At 44.1% G+C, this 15,768-nt stretch overlaps 1 protein-coding gene across 1 annotated transcript; it reads right to left on the bottom strand.

The window, feature by feature from the left end:
- Positions 1-4,999: 4,999 nt before the first annotated feature.
- Positions 5,000-13,242, bottom strand: LOC126389498 (nuclear receptor corepressor 2). Its single transcript, XM_050043230.1, has 3 exons — positions 12,984-13,242; positions 10,238-10,552; positions 5,000-9,862 (listed from the first exon to the last, which is right to left on the bottom strand). The coding sequence occupies exons 1-3, from the start codon at positions 12,996-12,998 to the stop codon at positions 6,479-6,481; spliced, it is 3,714 nt and encodes a 1,237-aa protein (XP_049899187.1). The 5' UTR covers positions 12,999-13,242; the 3' UTR covers positions 5,000-6,478.
- Between the last annotated feature and the right edge of the window lie 2,526 nt (positions 13,243-15,768).

The raw sequence follows: 15,768 nt of genomic DNA, 5'->3' as shown, positions 1-15,768 counted from the left end.
TGTTATGTAAGCTTTGTCTTTGTCACATGGCTAACATTATCATCCATTATGCTGCATTTTGTTTGCATAATTAACAAAGTACGGTCTCAGTGACCCACAGGTTTGTGGATGGATTTGATACTAAAGAGACGAGCAGACAGGAGGCGCAGACACCATTTAGGAAACATAGTCATCGTCTCCCACTGTATTCTGCATCACTGCATAAATTGGATTGATGTAAGAGGAGTTTAAGTAATGATGAGCCTGAAAATAGCACAGATGGGTTGAAGATGTGAGCGGAATAACAAAGTAATATGATCGACAGGTTCGATCCCTCAAGGTTTACTGAGTCAGGCTCCATGTATGGCATGTATTTGGCAAGTTCGCCTTTAAGAAAATCATCCATCCATGTCACTGAGTCGTGACGACACAGACTTCTATCTAGAGAAATGAAAAACTATTTTTGAAACACTCCTCACTGCCTTCCAAATTTTGCTGTTAAGGATGATTTAGCAGATAAAGTAAGAGTGCATCAATTTCAATGTGGAGGCGGCTTGTGTGTGTATTTCTGATGAGGGGGTTTGGAGGTGTGTGTGTGTGTGTGTGTGTGTGTGTGTGTGTGTGTGTGTGTGTGTGTGTGTGTGTGTGTATGTGGTGGGTGGCATTAGAACTAAAGATGCAGCAGCCACTTGCCTTGCCAATTGTTCTATTCCTTTGAGTAAAATGATTTTCTTGGCTGTTTTTCATCAAGGTTTTTATCCTCTTGTACCCTCAGCTGGAAGAGGACTGAGTCATAGCAGTCAAGGAAGCAGGTGGGTGAGAGGCACACAGTGGGTAGGGGGGCGAGGAGAAAGGTAGAGGATGTGGGTGGCACGGGTTAAGGAGGGTGAAGAGGAGGCTGTAGTGAATGAAAAAAAAATTATGAATGGCGAATACTATGGACCCATTTCATTACCTGGTGTTCATCAGTCACATAAAGAGAGATCCTGTCTGCAAGGGAGCATAAAACCCTCACAAATGATTATGGTTTCTATTCACCGTGCGCCACTAACTGCTTTATAATGGCAGGTTTGGTGGTGTCTACGTTGTCATCCAAAAAATATTGCTCTCGTGTGAGACTTTAAAGGGACAGTTCACCCCAAAATCAAAACTACACATTTTTCCTCTTAACTGTAGTGCTATTTATCAACCTATATTGTTTTGGTGTGAGTTGCTGAGTGTTGGAGATATTGGCCGTAGAGATGTCTGCCCTCCCTCCAATATAATAGAACTAAATGGCACTAGGTTTGTGGTACTCAAAGCGCCAAAAAACTACGTTTGAAAAACTCAACAGCAATGTCTCTTTCCAGAAATCATGACCCAGTTTCCCAAGATAATCCACAGACCTTGTTGTGAACAGTTTCATGTAGGAACTCTTTACTTACTATTGAACTACATCCACCAATTGTATCACCACAAAGAGGGAAGCGTGCATCTACTGCTAGCTCACCTAGCACCACTGAGCTAGCAAACATTATTGTTCAGCCAAGGAGGACGTCATTACATCTCGCACTGTCATGAGCATGAGCCTCTCTACACCTGCTAACTGTATCACGCTGCAGAAGGAAGTGTGCATTTACTGCTAGTTCAACTAGTACTACTGAGCTTGCTAATGTTAAAGCTTAGCTGTGAAGAGCGCCATTAATGTTCACATCAGGCTGTCACAAGCCTCTCATTCATGAGTACATTCATGCTTGCTTCTAAAGCAGTGATCACTGATAAAACAAGTTACTACATGAAACTGACCACAACCATAGACTGTATAAACATGGACGTATCCATGGTGACTTCACCCATTGGTTTATGGAATCCCATTTTGAAGCCTTGAGTTTGTAATTTTGTCCGACAACAGTGTGGAGATAACGCTAATGCTAGCTGCTAGCTCAGTTAGTATGGTGCATTTATAGTTATCATCAAATGTGATAATACTTATGCTAATTTTGGCTAGAGAAAAAATGGCTTAAAACCATTAAAACAAAATGTAGGGGAGATTCACCTTAAATGTAACACGTTACAGTTGTAACTTGCACATTTTCTCTTGTGTCATCCTGACGTCACCATGTCAAGATGTAGCCAGTGCAGTAGTAAACATCCCCAGGAAATAACAACAGGATTCGTCCACTCTGCTGGGAATGGCGGCTAAAAAAAATCAGTTATACTTGAACTAAGTAAAAATGAAGATCCAGGGGTATTTTTCAAATAAAAATTTGTGTCTATTTGTTGTCGGGCTAAAATCCATATGGTTGCCTACATGTATCTGTTCTCTATCAGTTAGCATACCTTTTACATGTCATGCATGCTAGCTCTGGTCTGTAAGAAACGCCAAAGCACGGGTGTGACCAGCGGCTCATTTGTAACTGCCTAGGTTTGCATACACAGCTTGATTACTTAACTTTATATATATAATATTGTATACACGAAATGTATATGTCTGCTTTTCATAAATAAAACTTGCAAAAATAAAAAGGACTGTGTGGCTATAGCATAGACTGCAACGCTTAGTCACTTGGGGTGTTGCTAAATTGACCCTCAGGGGGTCAGTGGGCATTTACACAAGGGCATCCTCAAAAATGTCGTGTTTGAGCCGTGTTACAATTGTAACTCACGCTGTAACAATTCAGACTTACATGCACCTTATTTGTAACATAATTGAGAAGAAGAGTGAAAAGTGAAAAATGTTACAATTATGGCGACTCTCCTGTACTTACTGGAAAAACTTAAAATGCAGCTCCTTAGCGGGACTTTTTTTTAGGCTACCAATACGTTACAATGTACTTTTATAAACTGAAAATATACTGAAATAGCAACACCTATAGTTATGCTTATACTCTGTGAATCTAGGGGCTACGCCATTGTTACGTTACCAATCCAAAATTTTGCTGTGGTAGCAACTCATCAGTGGTTGGCAGCCATCTGTCACAGGTTTATTTTTACTGTAAAATTTGGCATTTTAACTCATTTTTGGAGCCAGCTTCAAGTGGCCATTCAAGGAACTGCAGTTTTTGGCATTTCTGCGTTGGCTTCATTTTTCAGCCCCAGAGGTTTCTGCTTACTCACAACAAGGTCTACGGATTTTCCGTGTCATGATTTCTGGAAAGAGACATTGCTGTTGAGATTTTTTTATCTAGTAGTTTTTTTGTGCTATTGAGTTTCATTATATTTCAGAGAAGGCTGATATCTCTGTAGCAGATATTTCCAACACTTGGCAGCTCACATGAAAACAATGTAGATTGATAAATAGCACCACAGGTAAGAGGAAAAAATATGTATTTTTGATTTGTGGGGGAATCGTCGGTTTAAAAGGGCTGGTAATTAACAGAAAGTTACAGGGGGATTCATTTGGACAACAACATGAAGGGAGATTGGCTGGCAGCCATAATTATCTTGATTCACACTTCGGATGGAGATACATGCTTCGTGCCTCCAGCCTCTGCTAACCAAAACTTAATGCTTTTGTTTTCATTTATACTGCAGAGGCTGCATGTGCCCACAAACCATTACTATTTTAACTCTGAGAAATAAAAAGACTTGGAAATCTGTTTGTTAAACCTGCCGAAAATGATTGTGAGAAGACAGTCAAATCAAATGAGTTGGCCAGAATATGAGAGACAGAGAGAGAGAAAGACAGATGTGTGGGTGATGTTCTCTTTTTGTCTCAGTGAGTCTGAAACTGTTTGTTGAGGGTGGACGGGTGGGCAGGCCATTAGGAAAATTGATGTGCATGCAGCTGTGTGTACGTGCGCATGCTCATACATGTGTGTGTGTGTGTGTGTGTGTGTGTGTGTATGTCTGCTCTAACATCACTGCTGCCGTCACTGCAGCCACCTCACAGTGACTCCCCTGTGACTGAAGGCCTGACAGCCTCCCACGCTCTCCCCATAAACTCCCCTGCTCCTCTCGCTTTATCTATAACCTCGCCCCCCTCTCACTCTGTCCTTTGCTTTCTGTCTCCCCCTCAACTCTATTTTCTCATCCACCCATCTCTCTCTCTCCACTATCTTTCTTTCATTTCACCCACTACTTTTTTTTATTTTACTTGTTTTCATCTCTCACCCCCTCATTTGGTGTGTGGGTCTTCCCTGTCTTCCGTCATGCTCTCTGCGCCCACCGTGCTGCCTGTCTCTGTCTCTATGGAAACCCAGAGTGGACAAGAGTGGCTCAGAGGTCTGTGAGACGCTGATACAGACCCTATTAGATCACACGCTCCCTTCCTCTCCCAGAGAGCCACATGCTTCCAACCTTGCGCACACAAGTGCAAGCCTATAGTGTGTGTAAATAGATGATGTGTGACTGTGCCACTACCTGCCATCACACGAGTCCCCCCCCTGTGGAAAGAGACGCCCCCATCTCCCCTGGTGCTCATGACTTATTGAGGGTGTGAAGTGGGAGGAATGAATGGAGGCAGTGTTGGAGTAAGGAGGAAGCCCTATTGTTTCATTATGTTGTAGGTCTCTTCAATTACTCAGTGGAGAAGGGGACCACCTGATGCTGCCTTTGCACATATATTCCCATCAGAAGCACACACACATGTACACACACACACACTCTGGCCCCATCCTCCCCCATCTCCCCTTTCAGTCTCACACCTCACAAACCATATTCTCCTCACATTTACACGTTGTTGAGGCTGCTGTGTTGCGTAGTGCGTGCGTCATTCGGGTCCAAACGCATCTGAAGGACAGGTGATTTGTGATAAGAGGCCTCACACAGACAGAATTTCACAGCTTTGGGTCGCTCTCCTGGGCACCATCATGATTTGACGGTCACGCTTAAGTGGATCATCGCAGAACGCAATCATGGGGAGGATACGTAAGCCGTACAGCATGTCGTTTTGGGGAAAAGTGAAAGAGGGCAGTGAATGAGAATGGAGCAAAAAAAGACACAGAAAAAGTGTTTTCGTCTTTTAAGTTTCTTGTGAATGAATCCAGTTTCTGAAGGTTTGTTGAGTTTCACCTTTATTTTATCAAAATGTACATGAACAAACTACAACAAAGGACTACATTAAAGAAGACATCAAAACGGGCAGCAATAACAGGGGTCAACAACTGAACACACACCCGACCCAGCCCCAGGCCCACCCCATTAACACCCCCAGTGCAGTGAGATAAAGACATGCCAATCATGTCTCACATTTAGGCACTTGATTTCCCTACCAAACCATCTTTGGTCATAGTTGCTGTTGCACGGCTTTGAACTTAGATTCAAACAGGTTTGAGGTGGATTTGATTTCATGTTCATTCTGACTGCGTGAATTAGAGGGTGCTGATTCATGCTGAGAGGAGTCACACAAGTTTAGATGTAATTCCTTCAGTTTAGATCCTATGGTTTACACAGATCGCCATCTGCCACATTTAGCGATGACCCAAAGATGGTTATAACCTGACCACCTCCACAGAAGTAAACTTTAGCATTAAATAAATCAACACTAGATGGTACAGTACTTCACATGATTACAGAAAGGACTCCACAAGGGAAAGGAATCAAGCACTACATCTTAACACAATTTACCTGAAAACAATGCAGTGTATCCGCACACGATATACTGTAATCAATACGCTGTACAGTCTATTGCAAAGGCAATGTTGTTGGCATTTTTCTGTAGGAACTAACCAGTCTGTTTACCACTGAGTTTTATATTGGAAAGTCTTGCAAAAATAGATCCATTTTTATTAAATTAAAAGCCTTTGCTTTGACTTCAGGATGTGATCTATATATTTAGCTACTCATGCATTGTCTAACTGTGTGCGTGTATGTATATGTGTGTTTTTATGTGTATGTATTGTGCATGCATGTGTGTGTTCTGATGATAGTACTGTACACACTGGTATGCCTGTCCCTCTGTATTTTTTTTTCAGAATACACCCCTTCGGTAAAGGATTAACAAAGTTACATTGAACTGTTTAAGAAGCATAGTAGTCACACAGTATTTGGCAGTGAGAGAACAGTCCTAACTTATCCATGCACAATATCAACCACAGGCAAGGTCCACATTCTGAACAAACCCATTAAGAACAACACAGTAAGAACATGAAAAGAGTGTACAAGAATTCAAGAACCTGGAGGTGTGAGTTGTGTGTGTGTGTGTGTGTGTGTGTGTGTGTGTGTGTGTGTGTGTGTGTGTTTGTGTGTGAATGTCAACAGCACAGTTGGTTTCCCGGGGAGACCAAAGGGCTATGACTCATGCAGTGCATAAAGCATTTTCTGGAATTTTAACAATATCGGAAGAATTATTATTTTACCACAAAGCCCAGATAATTACATATAATCATATTAGAACCTTACAGAGTACTCGGGGAGTTTACTGTAAAAACCCACTCAATCCCACCCCCACAGGTCTATTATAGACCAAACAGTTTATCCCTGGATTATGTTTCCATTCTCCAGCCCTTTCCTCGTAGAGAGCACCATCCCCTTGCTCGATTGTGTGTTTTGTGTGAGTACATGCGTATTTGTGTGTGGTTTAGACTAGTCCAGTCTGTGTGTGCAGGTGTAAGGGGTACGGTTGGTAAAGCAGCGTTGATCCCCCTTGGGGTATGTAGTAGCTGCAGTAGCTGGGTTCTGCTAAATAGGAGCCGCTGTGATCAGCAAGGTACGGGGCGGGCTGGTAGAAGCATGTCACATGGTCTGTGTTGGGGATAATGTTCTGCTCTCCTAGAACCTTCAGTGCCAGCACTGTGATCATGTTCAGCGTCTGACGCCTCTCGTGTCCCATCAGACACACTGTACTGTCGTCGACCACGCGACGCAGCGTCATCAGATACTGGTACTTGCTTCTCTCCTCGCCGATGAAGTGGTTCTTCAAGTAGGACAGGATCTTCCTCTGCTGCTCCTGCACGTCAGGGAAATCGATGAAAAAGCGCGAGCACATGTAGCGCTCCAGTGTCTTTATCTGAGTCTCGCTGGCCGGTCGGTAGTCCCTGACCAGCAGGTTGCTGTATTTCAGCAAGCCACCGCCTCGAATCTCCTCGGGGTTTCTGGTGGCGATTAGGCGGTAGCGCAGGTGGTCCATGGCTGCCTCAAAGTCACCGTACATGCTCTCTGCCAGGACCTCGACAGCAGGGACCGAGCCTGATGCCTGAGGAGTGCTGCTCTGTTCAAGCATGTCTGTGGTTACCTCAGGGGCCTCTTTGTTCTCAGGCACAGAGCTGGATGCCTCATCGGCTTTTGGAGGGGCCGATTCCCCTGGGCCTTCAGACTGAGAGGGAGGCAGCACATGTGAGGTGGAGCTCGGGATTGTGATCGGAAAAGAGACAGGCTCTGCAACCCCAGGCGACGATGAGATATAATCTTGTTCTTTTTTATCCTCCAACTGTAGGAGAGGGATTCCTGGTTGAGGGGATGACTCTTTAATCTGTTCCTCGCTGCCTGTGTGCAGTATCAAAGGCTCCATGTCTGAAGATACCTGAGGTACAAGGTCTTCTGACTCCACAGGCGGAGTGAGGCAGAGGAGGGGAGGGCTGAGTGAAGGGGGGCTAAGACAGAGTGGAGGAGGGCTGAGGCTGAGCATAGGAGGGGTGAGGTAAGGAGGCGAGCTGAGGCAGGATGAGGTAGGGCTGAAACTCAGGGGTGGAGAGCTAAAGCTGGTGGTGGGGCTGACGGTGCTCAGCATCGGAGATGACAGGCAGTGAGAGGGAGGGGTCAGACATGGGGGAGGACTGAGGCTGGGGGGTGAGGGAGTGTGGCAGGGAGGGGAAAGACTAAGTACAGGAGGGGTGAGACAGGAAACAGGAGGGGTGACACAGTGGGAAGAGGAGGGTGAACAAAGTGTGGTCTCTTGTGGGCTGCCATTTGGCTGATTCAAGTCCAACTTTTTGGTCCGTAGTTCTCTGTTTTCATCTTCATCACTGAGCTCAACTTCTGAGGTATGTACAGGTTCTTGGGTGTTTGAGCTGGACGTGTCAGCGTGTGAAACTAACGTGTCCACTGAGTCAAGAGGCTCTGATTGTTTGGGTGCAGAGACAGTTTCACTCAGGGAGGGCTGGCTTTGTTCGTCACAAGCCACATCTGATAGTGCCTCTTTTAGGCTCTGAATACTTGTCTCACATGAACTCTCTGTGATTAGCTGAGAGGGTGATGGCTCTTGAGGTAAAGCAGACATGGGATCCACAGAAGTGGAGATTATATCAGGGGCAGGATCAGGAGCTGAGGTAAGGTCTATGATTGACACTGAGTTGGGTTCAGGCCCAGGGTTTGTTTCAGTAGAGATACTAGGAGTTGGGGTAGTTGTTGGCTCCGAACTGGGAGCTGTTGGCTTTGGGTTAAAATCTATCTCAGGTTCAGAGCAAGGGCAAGGGTTTGCATCTATACAGAGTGCTATGACAGGTTCACTTTCAGAGACTGGACTGGGGTAAGGATTGGGGGCTACCTTCCTACACATCCTCCGAGGGGGTTTGGGAGAGGAATGTTTGAGCACCACCATGTGAGATAGTCTCTCTGAGGCCTTACAAGAGGGAGAGGAGGAGGTCTTTTTGTCAGAAACAAGGCTGGGTGGTGCAGGTACACTATCCTGAGTATCTGGAGGGCTGACGGCATCAGGGGTGTTCTGAGTTTTATCTGAGTTATCTGTGTGTAGTGTGCTGTGAATCTCCAGTGTATCCTGTGCGCCAGCAGGCTCTGTGTTGTGAAGTGTAAGGGATATGGAAGAGGTGGAGCAGGAACAATCGATACCCTGTGTGTCTTGTATGTTTTTTGCTTCTGACGCTAAAACCTCTTCTGCTGTTTCACTTACTTCTGTCTCGTCTGTCTCGTGTTTTCTCTCTGCCTGCTCACATATCTCTACTTTGCTTTCATCTGCTAACTGTGTCTCGATCTTTGCATGTGAAGGTGTGCTAGAGTCTGGAGCAGTTACGTGTTGTGTTTCATCTTTCTCATCGCTCCTCTGATCCTCACTGAAACACTTGGAGGAGTCCGTATTGTGACATGCTTCTGCCAGGTTTAGAGACTCTGTCTGGTCATTGTTTGAGGTTTTTGGCGGCTCGGACCGTTCCATCTGCTCTGTGATTTTGTTCTGTTCATCAGGGGGTTTTGTGTGGTTGGACTGTTCTTTCTGAACAGAGAGTTCCTTGTGATTTGAATGTGCTGGTTGTTGCTCATCACAGGGCTGGGTTTGCTCTGCCTCTTCTGCCTTTGTCGAGCATTTGGTCTTGTCCGAGAGCTCTGGCTCGTGTCTGAGTTCAATCTGAGTTGGAGGTTCAGCTTCCTCAGAGGTTTTGTTCTCTGACAAAAGGTCTGCAGAAGTCTGGTCAGAGAGGTCTGTCTCATTGAGGGTTTCTCTATGTTCTTCTTTCAACTCCACAGGTGTTTTCTCTTTGTTGTCCTTTTCAACTTTGGAGTGTATTGTCTGGTTTGAGTGTTCATTTTGTAGTGACAGTTCTGACTGCTTTTCATGCACCTCATCTCTCTGTTGTGTCAGGCTGGTCTGAGCCCCCTCTTTGTTGGATGAGTCTCTACCAGAGGACTTCTCTGTTTCTGGAGCAGTGGCCTGTTTGAGCAGAGAGGAAGAGTCTTTGTTCTGTGTGTCTGCAGGCTGGTCCTTAAGATCGACTCTATTACTTTTGTGCTGTGCCTCCTGCTGCATGTAGGACTCCAGGAGACGATCCAGAATGATCTGGAAGGAATCGACGCTGAACTCAAACTGCCGCCTCAGCGTGCTCACAAACTTGAGCTCCAGGTTTTTGCCGCTGTTGTTTGACAGCGAGATGAGGCTCCAGCGGTCGTGTTCATTGAAGACCTTGACCATTTTCTGGACGTAGGCCTCCTTCATTGTGGCACTGCTGATCCGCTCCCTGTTGACTCCAGCAGGTAGGCAGTCCAGCAAGCAGCCCAGCACTGACTCTTTGATCACCTGGGAGGAGAAAAGGTCAAGAACATGACAGCTACAACTAATGACGGCAATCTGAGTGCAATTTTGTTTGTATTATGAAACTGAATATTGCGATGCTCTTGTGGTTGCTGTATAATGCAGTAAAAAATATTAAAGCCTGTATTATTGATTCATCTTCTTGGTAAAATGTTACACAATTAAATTATGGTTATGATAACAATAACATCATTATCAATATTGCAGCATAAAAATCAATACTGCAACACCCTAGAGATTGTAGAGACTCATGGGTAATACAGCAGAGTAAATGCTGGTTAATGCAGGAGATTGAAGCCCAATGCTCCCAATTCATGTGACCTGCTTCTTTTTCCTAACCAAACAGTGCACTTATCATACCTGAAACTCCTCCTGACTGGGCAACTCCACTCCGAAGATGATGTCCAGGTCCTTGTAGCTGGTTCCGTTGTCTCGGACGAGGACGTGACTGGCCGTGGAGCCGTTCAGGCGAACATCTCTCACTGTGATTCCCTGCTTCTGCAGCCTGGCCCGCACAGCTATGATGATGTCTCGAGGACGCAGCTCCAGCGTGGGAAAGTTCCCGCGGCCGTGGATTGGGACCACCTCTGACAAAACCTGATGGAGAACCTCCACCTGCTCAGCGTTCAGGCTGTGGAACCGCTGATTGGGTTTAGTTTCAGACATGCTGCTGCCCTGAAGGGGAGGAGGGAAGGAGGACAACAATGAGAGTTTATTACAACTTTCCCAACGAATTGCGCTATGTGTTTAACTCTCTCCGTCTCACACGCACCAATCGCTCACACTCATATGCACACTCCCTGCCAGTCTGCTGTCTGCAAGTCACAGCTTGGCTGACAGCTTTTCCACAATGCTAATGTAACTGCTGTGTTGACAAGCTGACACATGGAGCGATCCACGTAGATGTGCTTTGCATAAATATCCTTCCACTGCTCAACCAGATCAAAACAAATTAAGCGGAAATGTTTGACTGGAATCTGGAACGCATTACAGTATTCACTGCCCACTTATATCACATCACTTATTTACACTCCATCTCAGTCAGATATAATATCTCCTCAGTTCTTTTAAAAACTGTACACAGAGTAATCATTTTAAAAAAAACCAACTAAATAATTGTATAAGAACATAATAATAATAAGTCTTATTACAAAACCAATATCACAATAGATAATAATTATAATGTAAAGGCAGACTAAATCTTTGTTTATTGATTGTTTCCACCAGAGGAGCAAGGGTTAAGCTGAATGAGTCATCACCAGCAGACTGCATTAATCACACCAACGTCACTAATTAAAGACACACATCTGTTTTTGTGTCCGTGCGTGCAGCACATGATGTGTGTATACACTACAAACAATGACTCCCACACACATTCACGTGAGTGCACACAGGCTTTTTATATGACACCTTTGTAAACTGCAACACAAATTGGAACAAAGTGGGATTTAATATCAGCCAATTATGTTTGTTTGGCTCTCATATGTGTAATCCTCCTGGCAGTTACGCACGCAGCCTCTACATCCAGACTCCATCAATCAAATCTCTACAATCTAGACATATTTTTCAATAAACCAAACAAAATTCACCTAACCATGTCAAGAGTTTCTGTTATGCGAGTGCGTGTCTGTGAAAGTGTTTCGGGGAGTGAGTGCTTGTGTCTGAGTGTGCAACTGTGGTTCATAGCAGCCCATTATGATCTATTGTTTGCTTTAATCAATAGATGTCAGTCAGTGCTGCAGCTGAATGCTGCTGATTGCTATGATTTGTCAATACCAGCAGGGTAAACATTGGGATACTAATGAGCAGTAATGGGATGCTTTCTGGTAGCAGTAAGTCAGACATCACGGGGCTATATTCTATAATAACCACAAACAATCTATTATAGGGAGTGTTTATAAATCTTCTAATCCACGTTGCACACAATTCAACAAACACTATAGAACAGCACTTAAGTTCATATAGCATCTGTAAAGCTACAAATTGCAACCTTTCTACTCACTGAAAAAGAACCGAGCATGCTTACCACAAGACAAAGAAGTTGAGTCTGAGAACACAAAGCTCCTGAAAAACTGTTGCGGACAAGACATCTCTCTGCGCCACACTTTAACAAGCTGAACTTCAAGTTGCAAAAAAACAATTATCATACATCCAGAGGCAATAAATACACTCCCTGATGTTGACACTGGTTATGTATACAATGAAACAATGTATTGAGGAGGCTGAGAGGCACTGCGGGACTGTTTTTCCTGCTAGCCCCAGTATCTCCCCCTCCCCTTTCGCACTCTTCTGCAAACTTGCAGCCTGAGTGACTCATCCAGGCGTATCGGCTCAGCTCGCACATAATCTATGGCCATTGAAAACCCAACAAATACGGTGGGTCTCATATACCCAAGATTGAATCTAAAACAAACACAAACAAAGATGCTGTGTAAACTTAGGTTGATGCATCTGGTATAAAATCTATAAAGCAGTATAGAGGAAAACAAACAATTCTGTCCTGTGTATAGAAAACTAACTAAAGCATATAGCATCCCTGACTTTTTTTATTTATACAGTTATAATTTATGTATTTAAATGTTCTTTCCCCCCTCACTTAAATAGTTATGATCCTATGAACTATGTTTATTACTGAAATAGAAGGTAACAGCAGTGTTTGATTTGTTACCCTGCAAAATGTGATTGCAATGTCTGCTCACTGGTGATTTTGTATAAAATATTCAGAGCATAGGATCTTTTAAATGCACCTGCTAAACTTACAATACTTTATTAAAAATAGTGTGAGTTGTTTTAAATGAAATGAAAGGCTACCGTTTTCTAGCTTGTTTCACAGTCCACCACTGCCTAAAATTTCCTGGAACTGATCCAGAACCCTGCTGAATTTCACTGTGCCCTGCTGGTCTTCACTTTAATCACCTCATCACGCACTTACTCACTCCTGAGATACCAGGTGAAGGCAATTAACCGCAATTAAGAGCCTGGCAGGATAAAGGGCAGCTGTACTTGTGAGCAGCAGGATTATAAACGCATTAAATAGCCGCCATGTAAGCTCCGTGCAGCCACACAAAAGTGAATTATCCAACTTTACAGAGCTGGAGGTCCTTACCTGTTGCTGTGGCATTTGAGGGAGCGACTGGCTCCTGTCTTGGCAGTAGAATGAAACCTTGAGTATCCACCGAGCTTCAGGTCCGGAGAGTCTGTGTCTCTAGTACGTGGGTTTGTTTTTCTTTTCAAGTCCCTACCCACCCCGGTGAGGCTGTGTGCTGATGCGGCTCTGTCCCTTATAAGGCATGTGAGGCTAGAATCTGTGCGCGAGTTCATTCGGGCGCTGTCCAGGAGCTCGCGTGGTGCTGAAATGAAGACTGAAATGAGTCCTCGCGCTCTTGTTTTCTCCTCCGGCCGCCCGGAGCGTAACGCAGTTTCCATAGCGACCTGCCGTCATTCAGTTATGACTGGGGTGTGTGTGTGTGTATGTGTGTGTGTGTGTGTGTGTGTGTGTGTACACAAAGTACAACAATGATGAGGAAGTTGTGTGTGATGTGGTGGCAGCGCGGGAGGCGTTAACAGGTATAATATGTGTGTTCCAGCTGTTTCAAAATAAAAGTTTAAATTCATGTGGTGTGTTTACTGTAGGTCTATAAACTGCAGACAAAATGGAAAGTGCCACTTCAAATGTGAGGCAACAACATGGCTGTGCTGAAGCTGAGGTCAGGGCTTTAAGCAGTCGTCTGACACTCTTATTCACTTATTTACCCTCCCTCGTGTACACATCAGTATATCTAGTGCTGTATGGAGATACTGTACATTTGTCTCAATATTATTTGTATGAGGAGCAAGTGGCAATCTGCAGGCCTGAAAAGCGAAGCCAATATGGAAGTGACCAAAATTGCAGTTCCTTGAATGGCCACTTGAGGCTGGCTCCAAAAGCTAGTCAATGCCCATAGACAGCTATATTAAAATGCCCAACTATACAGCAGAAATAAACATGTTTACAGCCTGATATAAGAAAGTTTTGGTCTCTATAGCTAATTTCTCCTTCATGACAACTGTACAGAGATGAATTTTCATACAACTCACCCGTTTACATGAAAGTTTAAAGTTAGCTTAACGTTACGTACAGTTATGGGCGGCAGCTTTGAGTGACAGGCTGTCTGCTGGTAGTGTTCTCAGCTTCTCAGTCAGATCCAAACCTTGCGCTAGCGCTAGCCTCTCGCCCAAATATGGTCCCTTTGGCTCCAAAAAAATAAGATGGCATTGGCTGTGAGACTTCAAAATGGGAGTCCACAAACTAATGCGTGACGTCACGGTAGCTACGTTCATTATTTATACAGACTGTGGTGAAGAGATCGACAATCTGTGTGTAAATGTGTAATCTGTAAATATTAACGTACAAAAAAGATTTGTAAAACCACAAAAATATTTATACGATAAGATACAACAAAATACGATACGATATGATACAATATGATACAACACAATACAATATGATACGTGATATACTTTATTGTCCCCAGAGGGTAATTCATCTTGGACTTGAGCTGCACAGAAGGTGTGTAACATTTTTATGTTTTGCACATAAAAACATTCCAATAAATTAAAGATGTGCATAAAATGCAAATCCACAAGCGCAGAACTGAGATTCACAAATACAAACTATTCACAAATACCTGTAAGTTATTAATTTTGTGTGTATATTTGCAGACCCCTTACATATTTGCAAAATGTTTTTTTTTTAGTTTACGAATCTTTTTTTGTGTATGTGGAAAGTGTTTTCTATTTACAGATTGCACATTACACGCAGATAGTCGATCTGCTCACACAAATTACATGAAGACACACAACTCTCCATAGTGCTGTGTCCATACAGAGTATCAGCACATACAGTATGAGTCATCCATGCTGCTCCCTCCCCCTGACCCAGCCGTTAATCCCCTCAGCCCCCTTCGGCTGGCCGGTGCACGCACACACCGGAACCTTTTTCTCTCTGGACAACCGATGATCCCTTTTCCCCTCATGCTGCATTTTCTTGCCGCCTGTGCCATCTCTTCAACAACTAAATCCCTCTAAGTATGTTCCCGTCAGCCCTCAGGCCAGTCCAGACTGCCATTCTCTCCACGCAAAACTCTACAACAAACGCTTACAGATGTTAATGCATCGGAAATAAAGTGAAAGAAACGTGATTAAAAGCATTAAAGCACACAGCGAGCTGCTCGGTTAAAAAAAGGTCAATTTACTCCCTCACAAAAAAAGCACAAATGACGTCACTAGACGTGTACCACAACCTACCGATACCGGGTACAAACTATTTTTAGCCTGGATGGAACTTGTCTGCTTTGGACACGCGCGCCCGTCCACCTCTCAAACGGTGGTGACGTAGGAGGCGCGAGCACGCCATGCGAAATCGTGACCGTGTGACGACGGTTGAAAGGTGGTGGACACAAGTTTGAGATTGCGTTCAAAGATGGAGATACATCAAGATGGTTCACACATCGTGGTCCAGCCATATGTGGTATATGTGTCCAGCCGTCGTCACAGTGAATCGACGCAAATCCAATACGGACGACAAATTATATCACACATGGACCTACCTGTTTAATAATATGTGTTTAATACAACCCATAGGATCGGTTTGTAATTAAAAACAGGTGGAATATGAAGGGACAGTTGTGAGTAGTCAGTATTTTAAAATCACCGAGCTGCGCATGCGTCACATGGGAGAGCGTATTTCCAACGTTTTAAAAGCGGTTTACAAAGTTCTTACTTACCTAAATATAACACAGAGATCTCCGGAAGTAAAAAATAAAGATTTCGCAACAATTACGAGGCGGTTGTTGTTACTGCAAGACAAACTACACACTGCCGCTTTGCTTAACTGATTTTAAGCGAATGCG

The sequence above is a fragment of the Epinephelus moara genome, chromosome 4 (assembly GCF_006386435.1).
Source record: "Epinephelus moara isolate mb chromosome 4, YSFRI_EMoa_1.0, whole genome shotgun sequence".
Taxonomy (NCBI): Eukaryota; Metazoa; Chordata; class Actinopteri; order Perciformes; family Serranidae; genus Epinephelus; species Epinephelus moara.
Note: the sequence above shows the minus strand (reverse complement) of the source record. Positions and strands in the feature narration are given on the sequence as shown.

Bases quoted from the DNA above. Each gene is read 5' to 3' on its own strand.
- LOC126389498 (XM_050043230.1), bottom strand. The intron at 9,863-10,237 runs GTATGATAAGTG...TTCTCCTCCCAG, and splicing joins CCAGTCAGGAGGAGTTTCAG to GTGATCAAAGAGTCAGTGCT.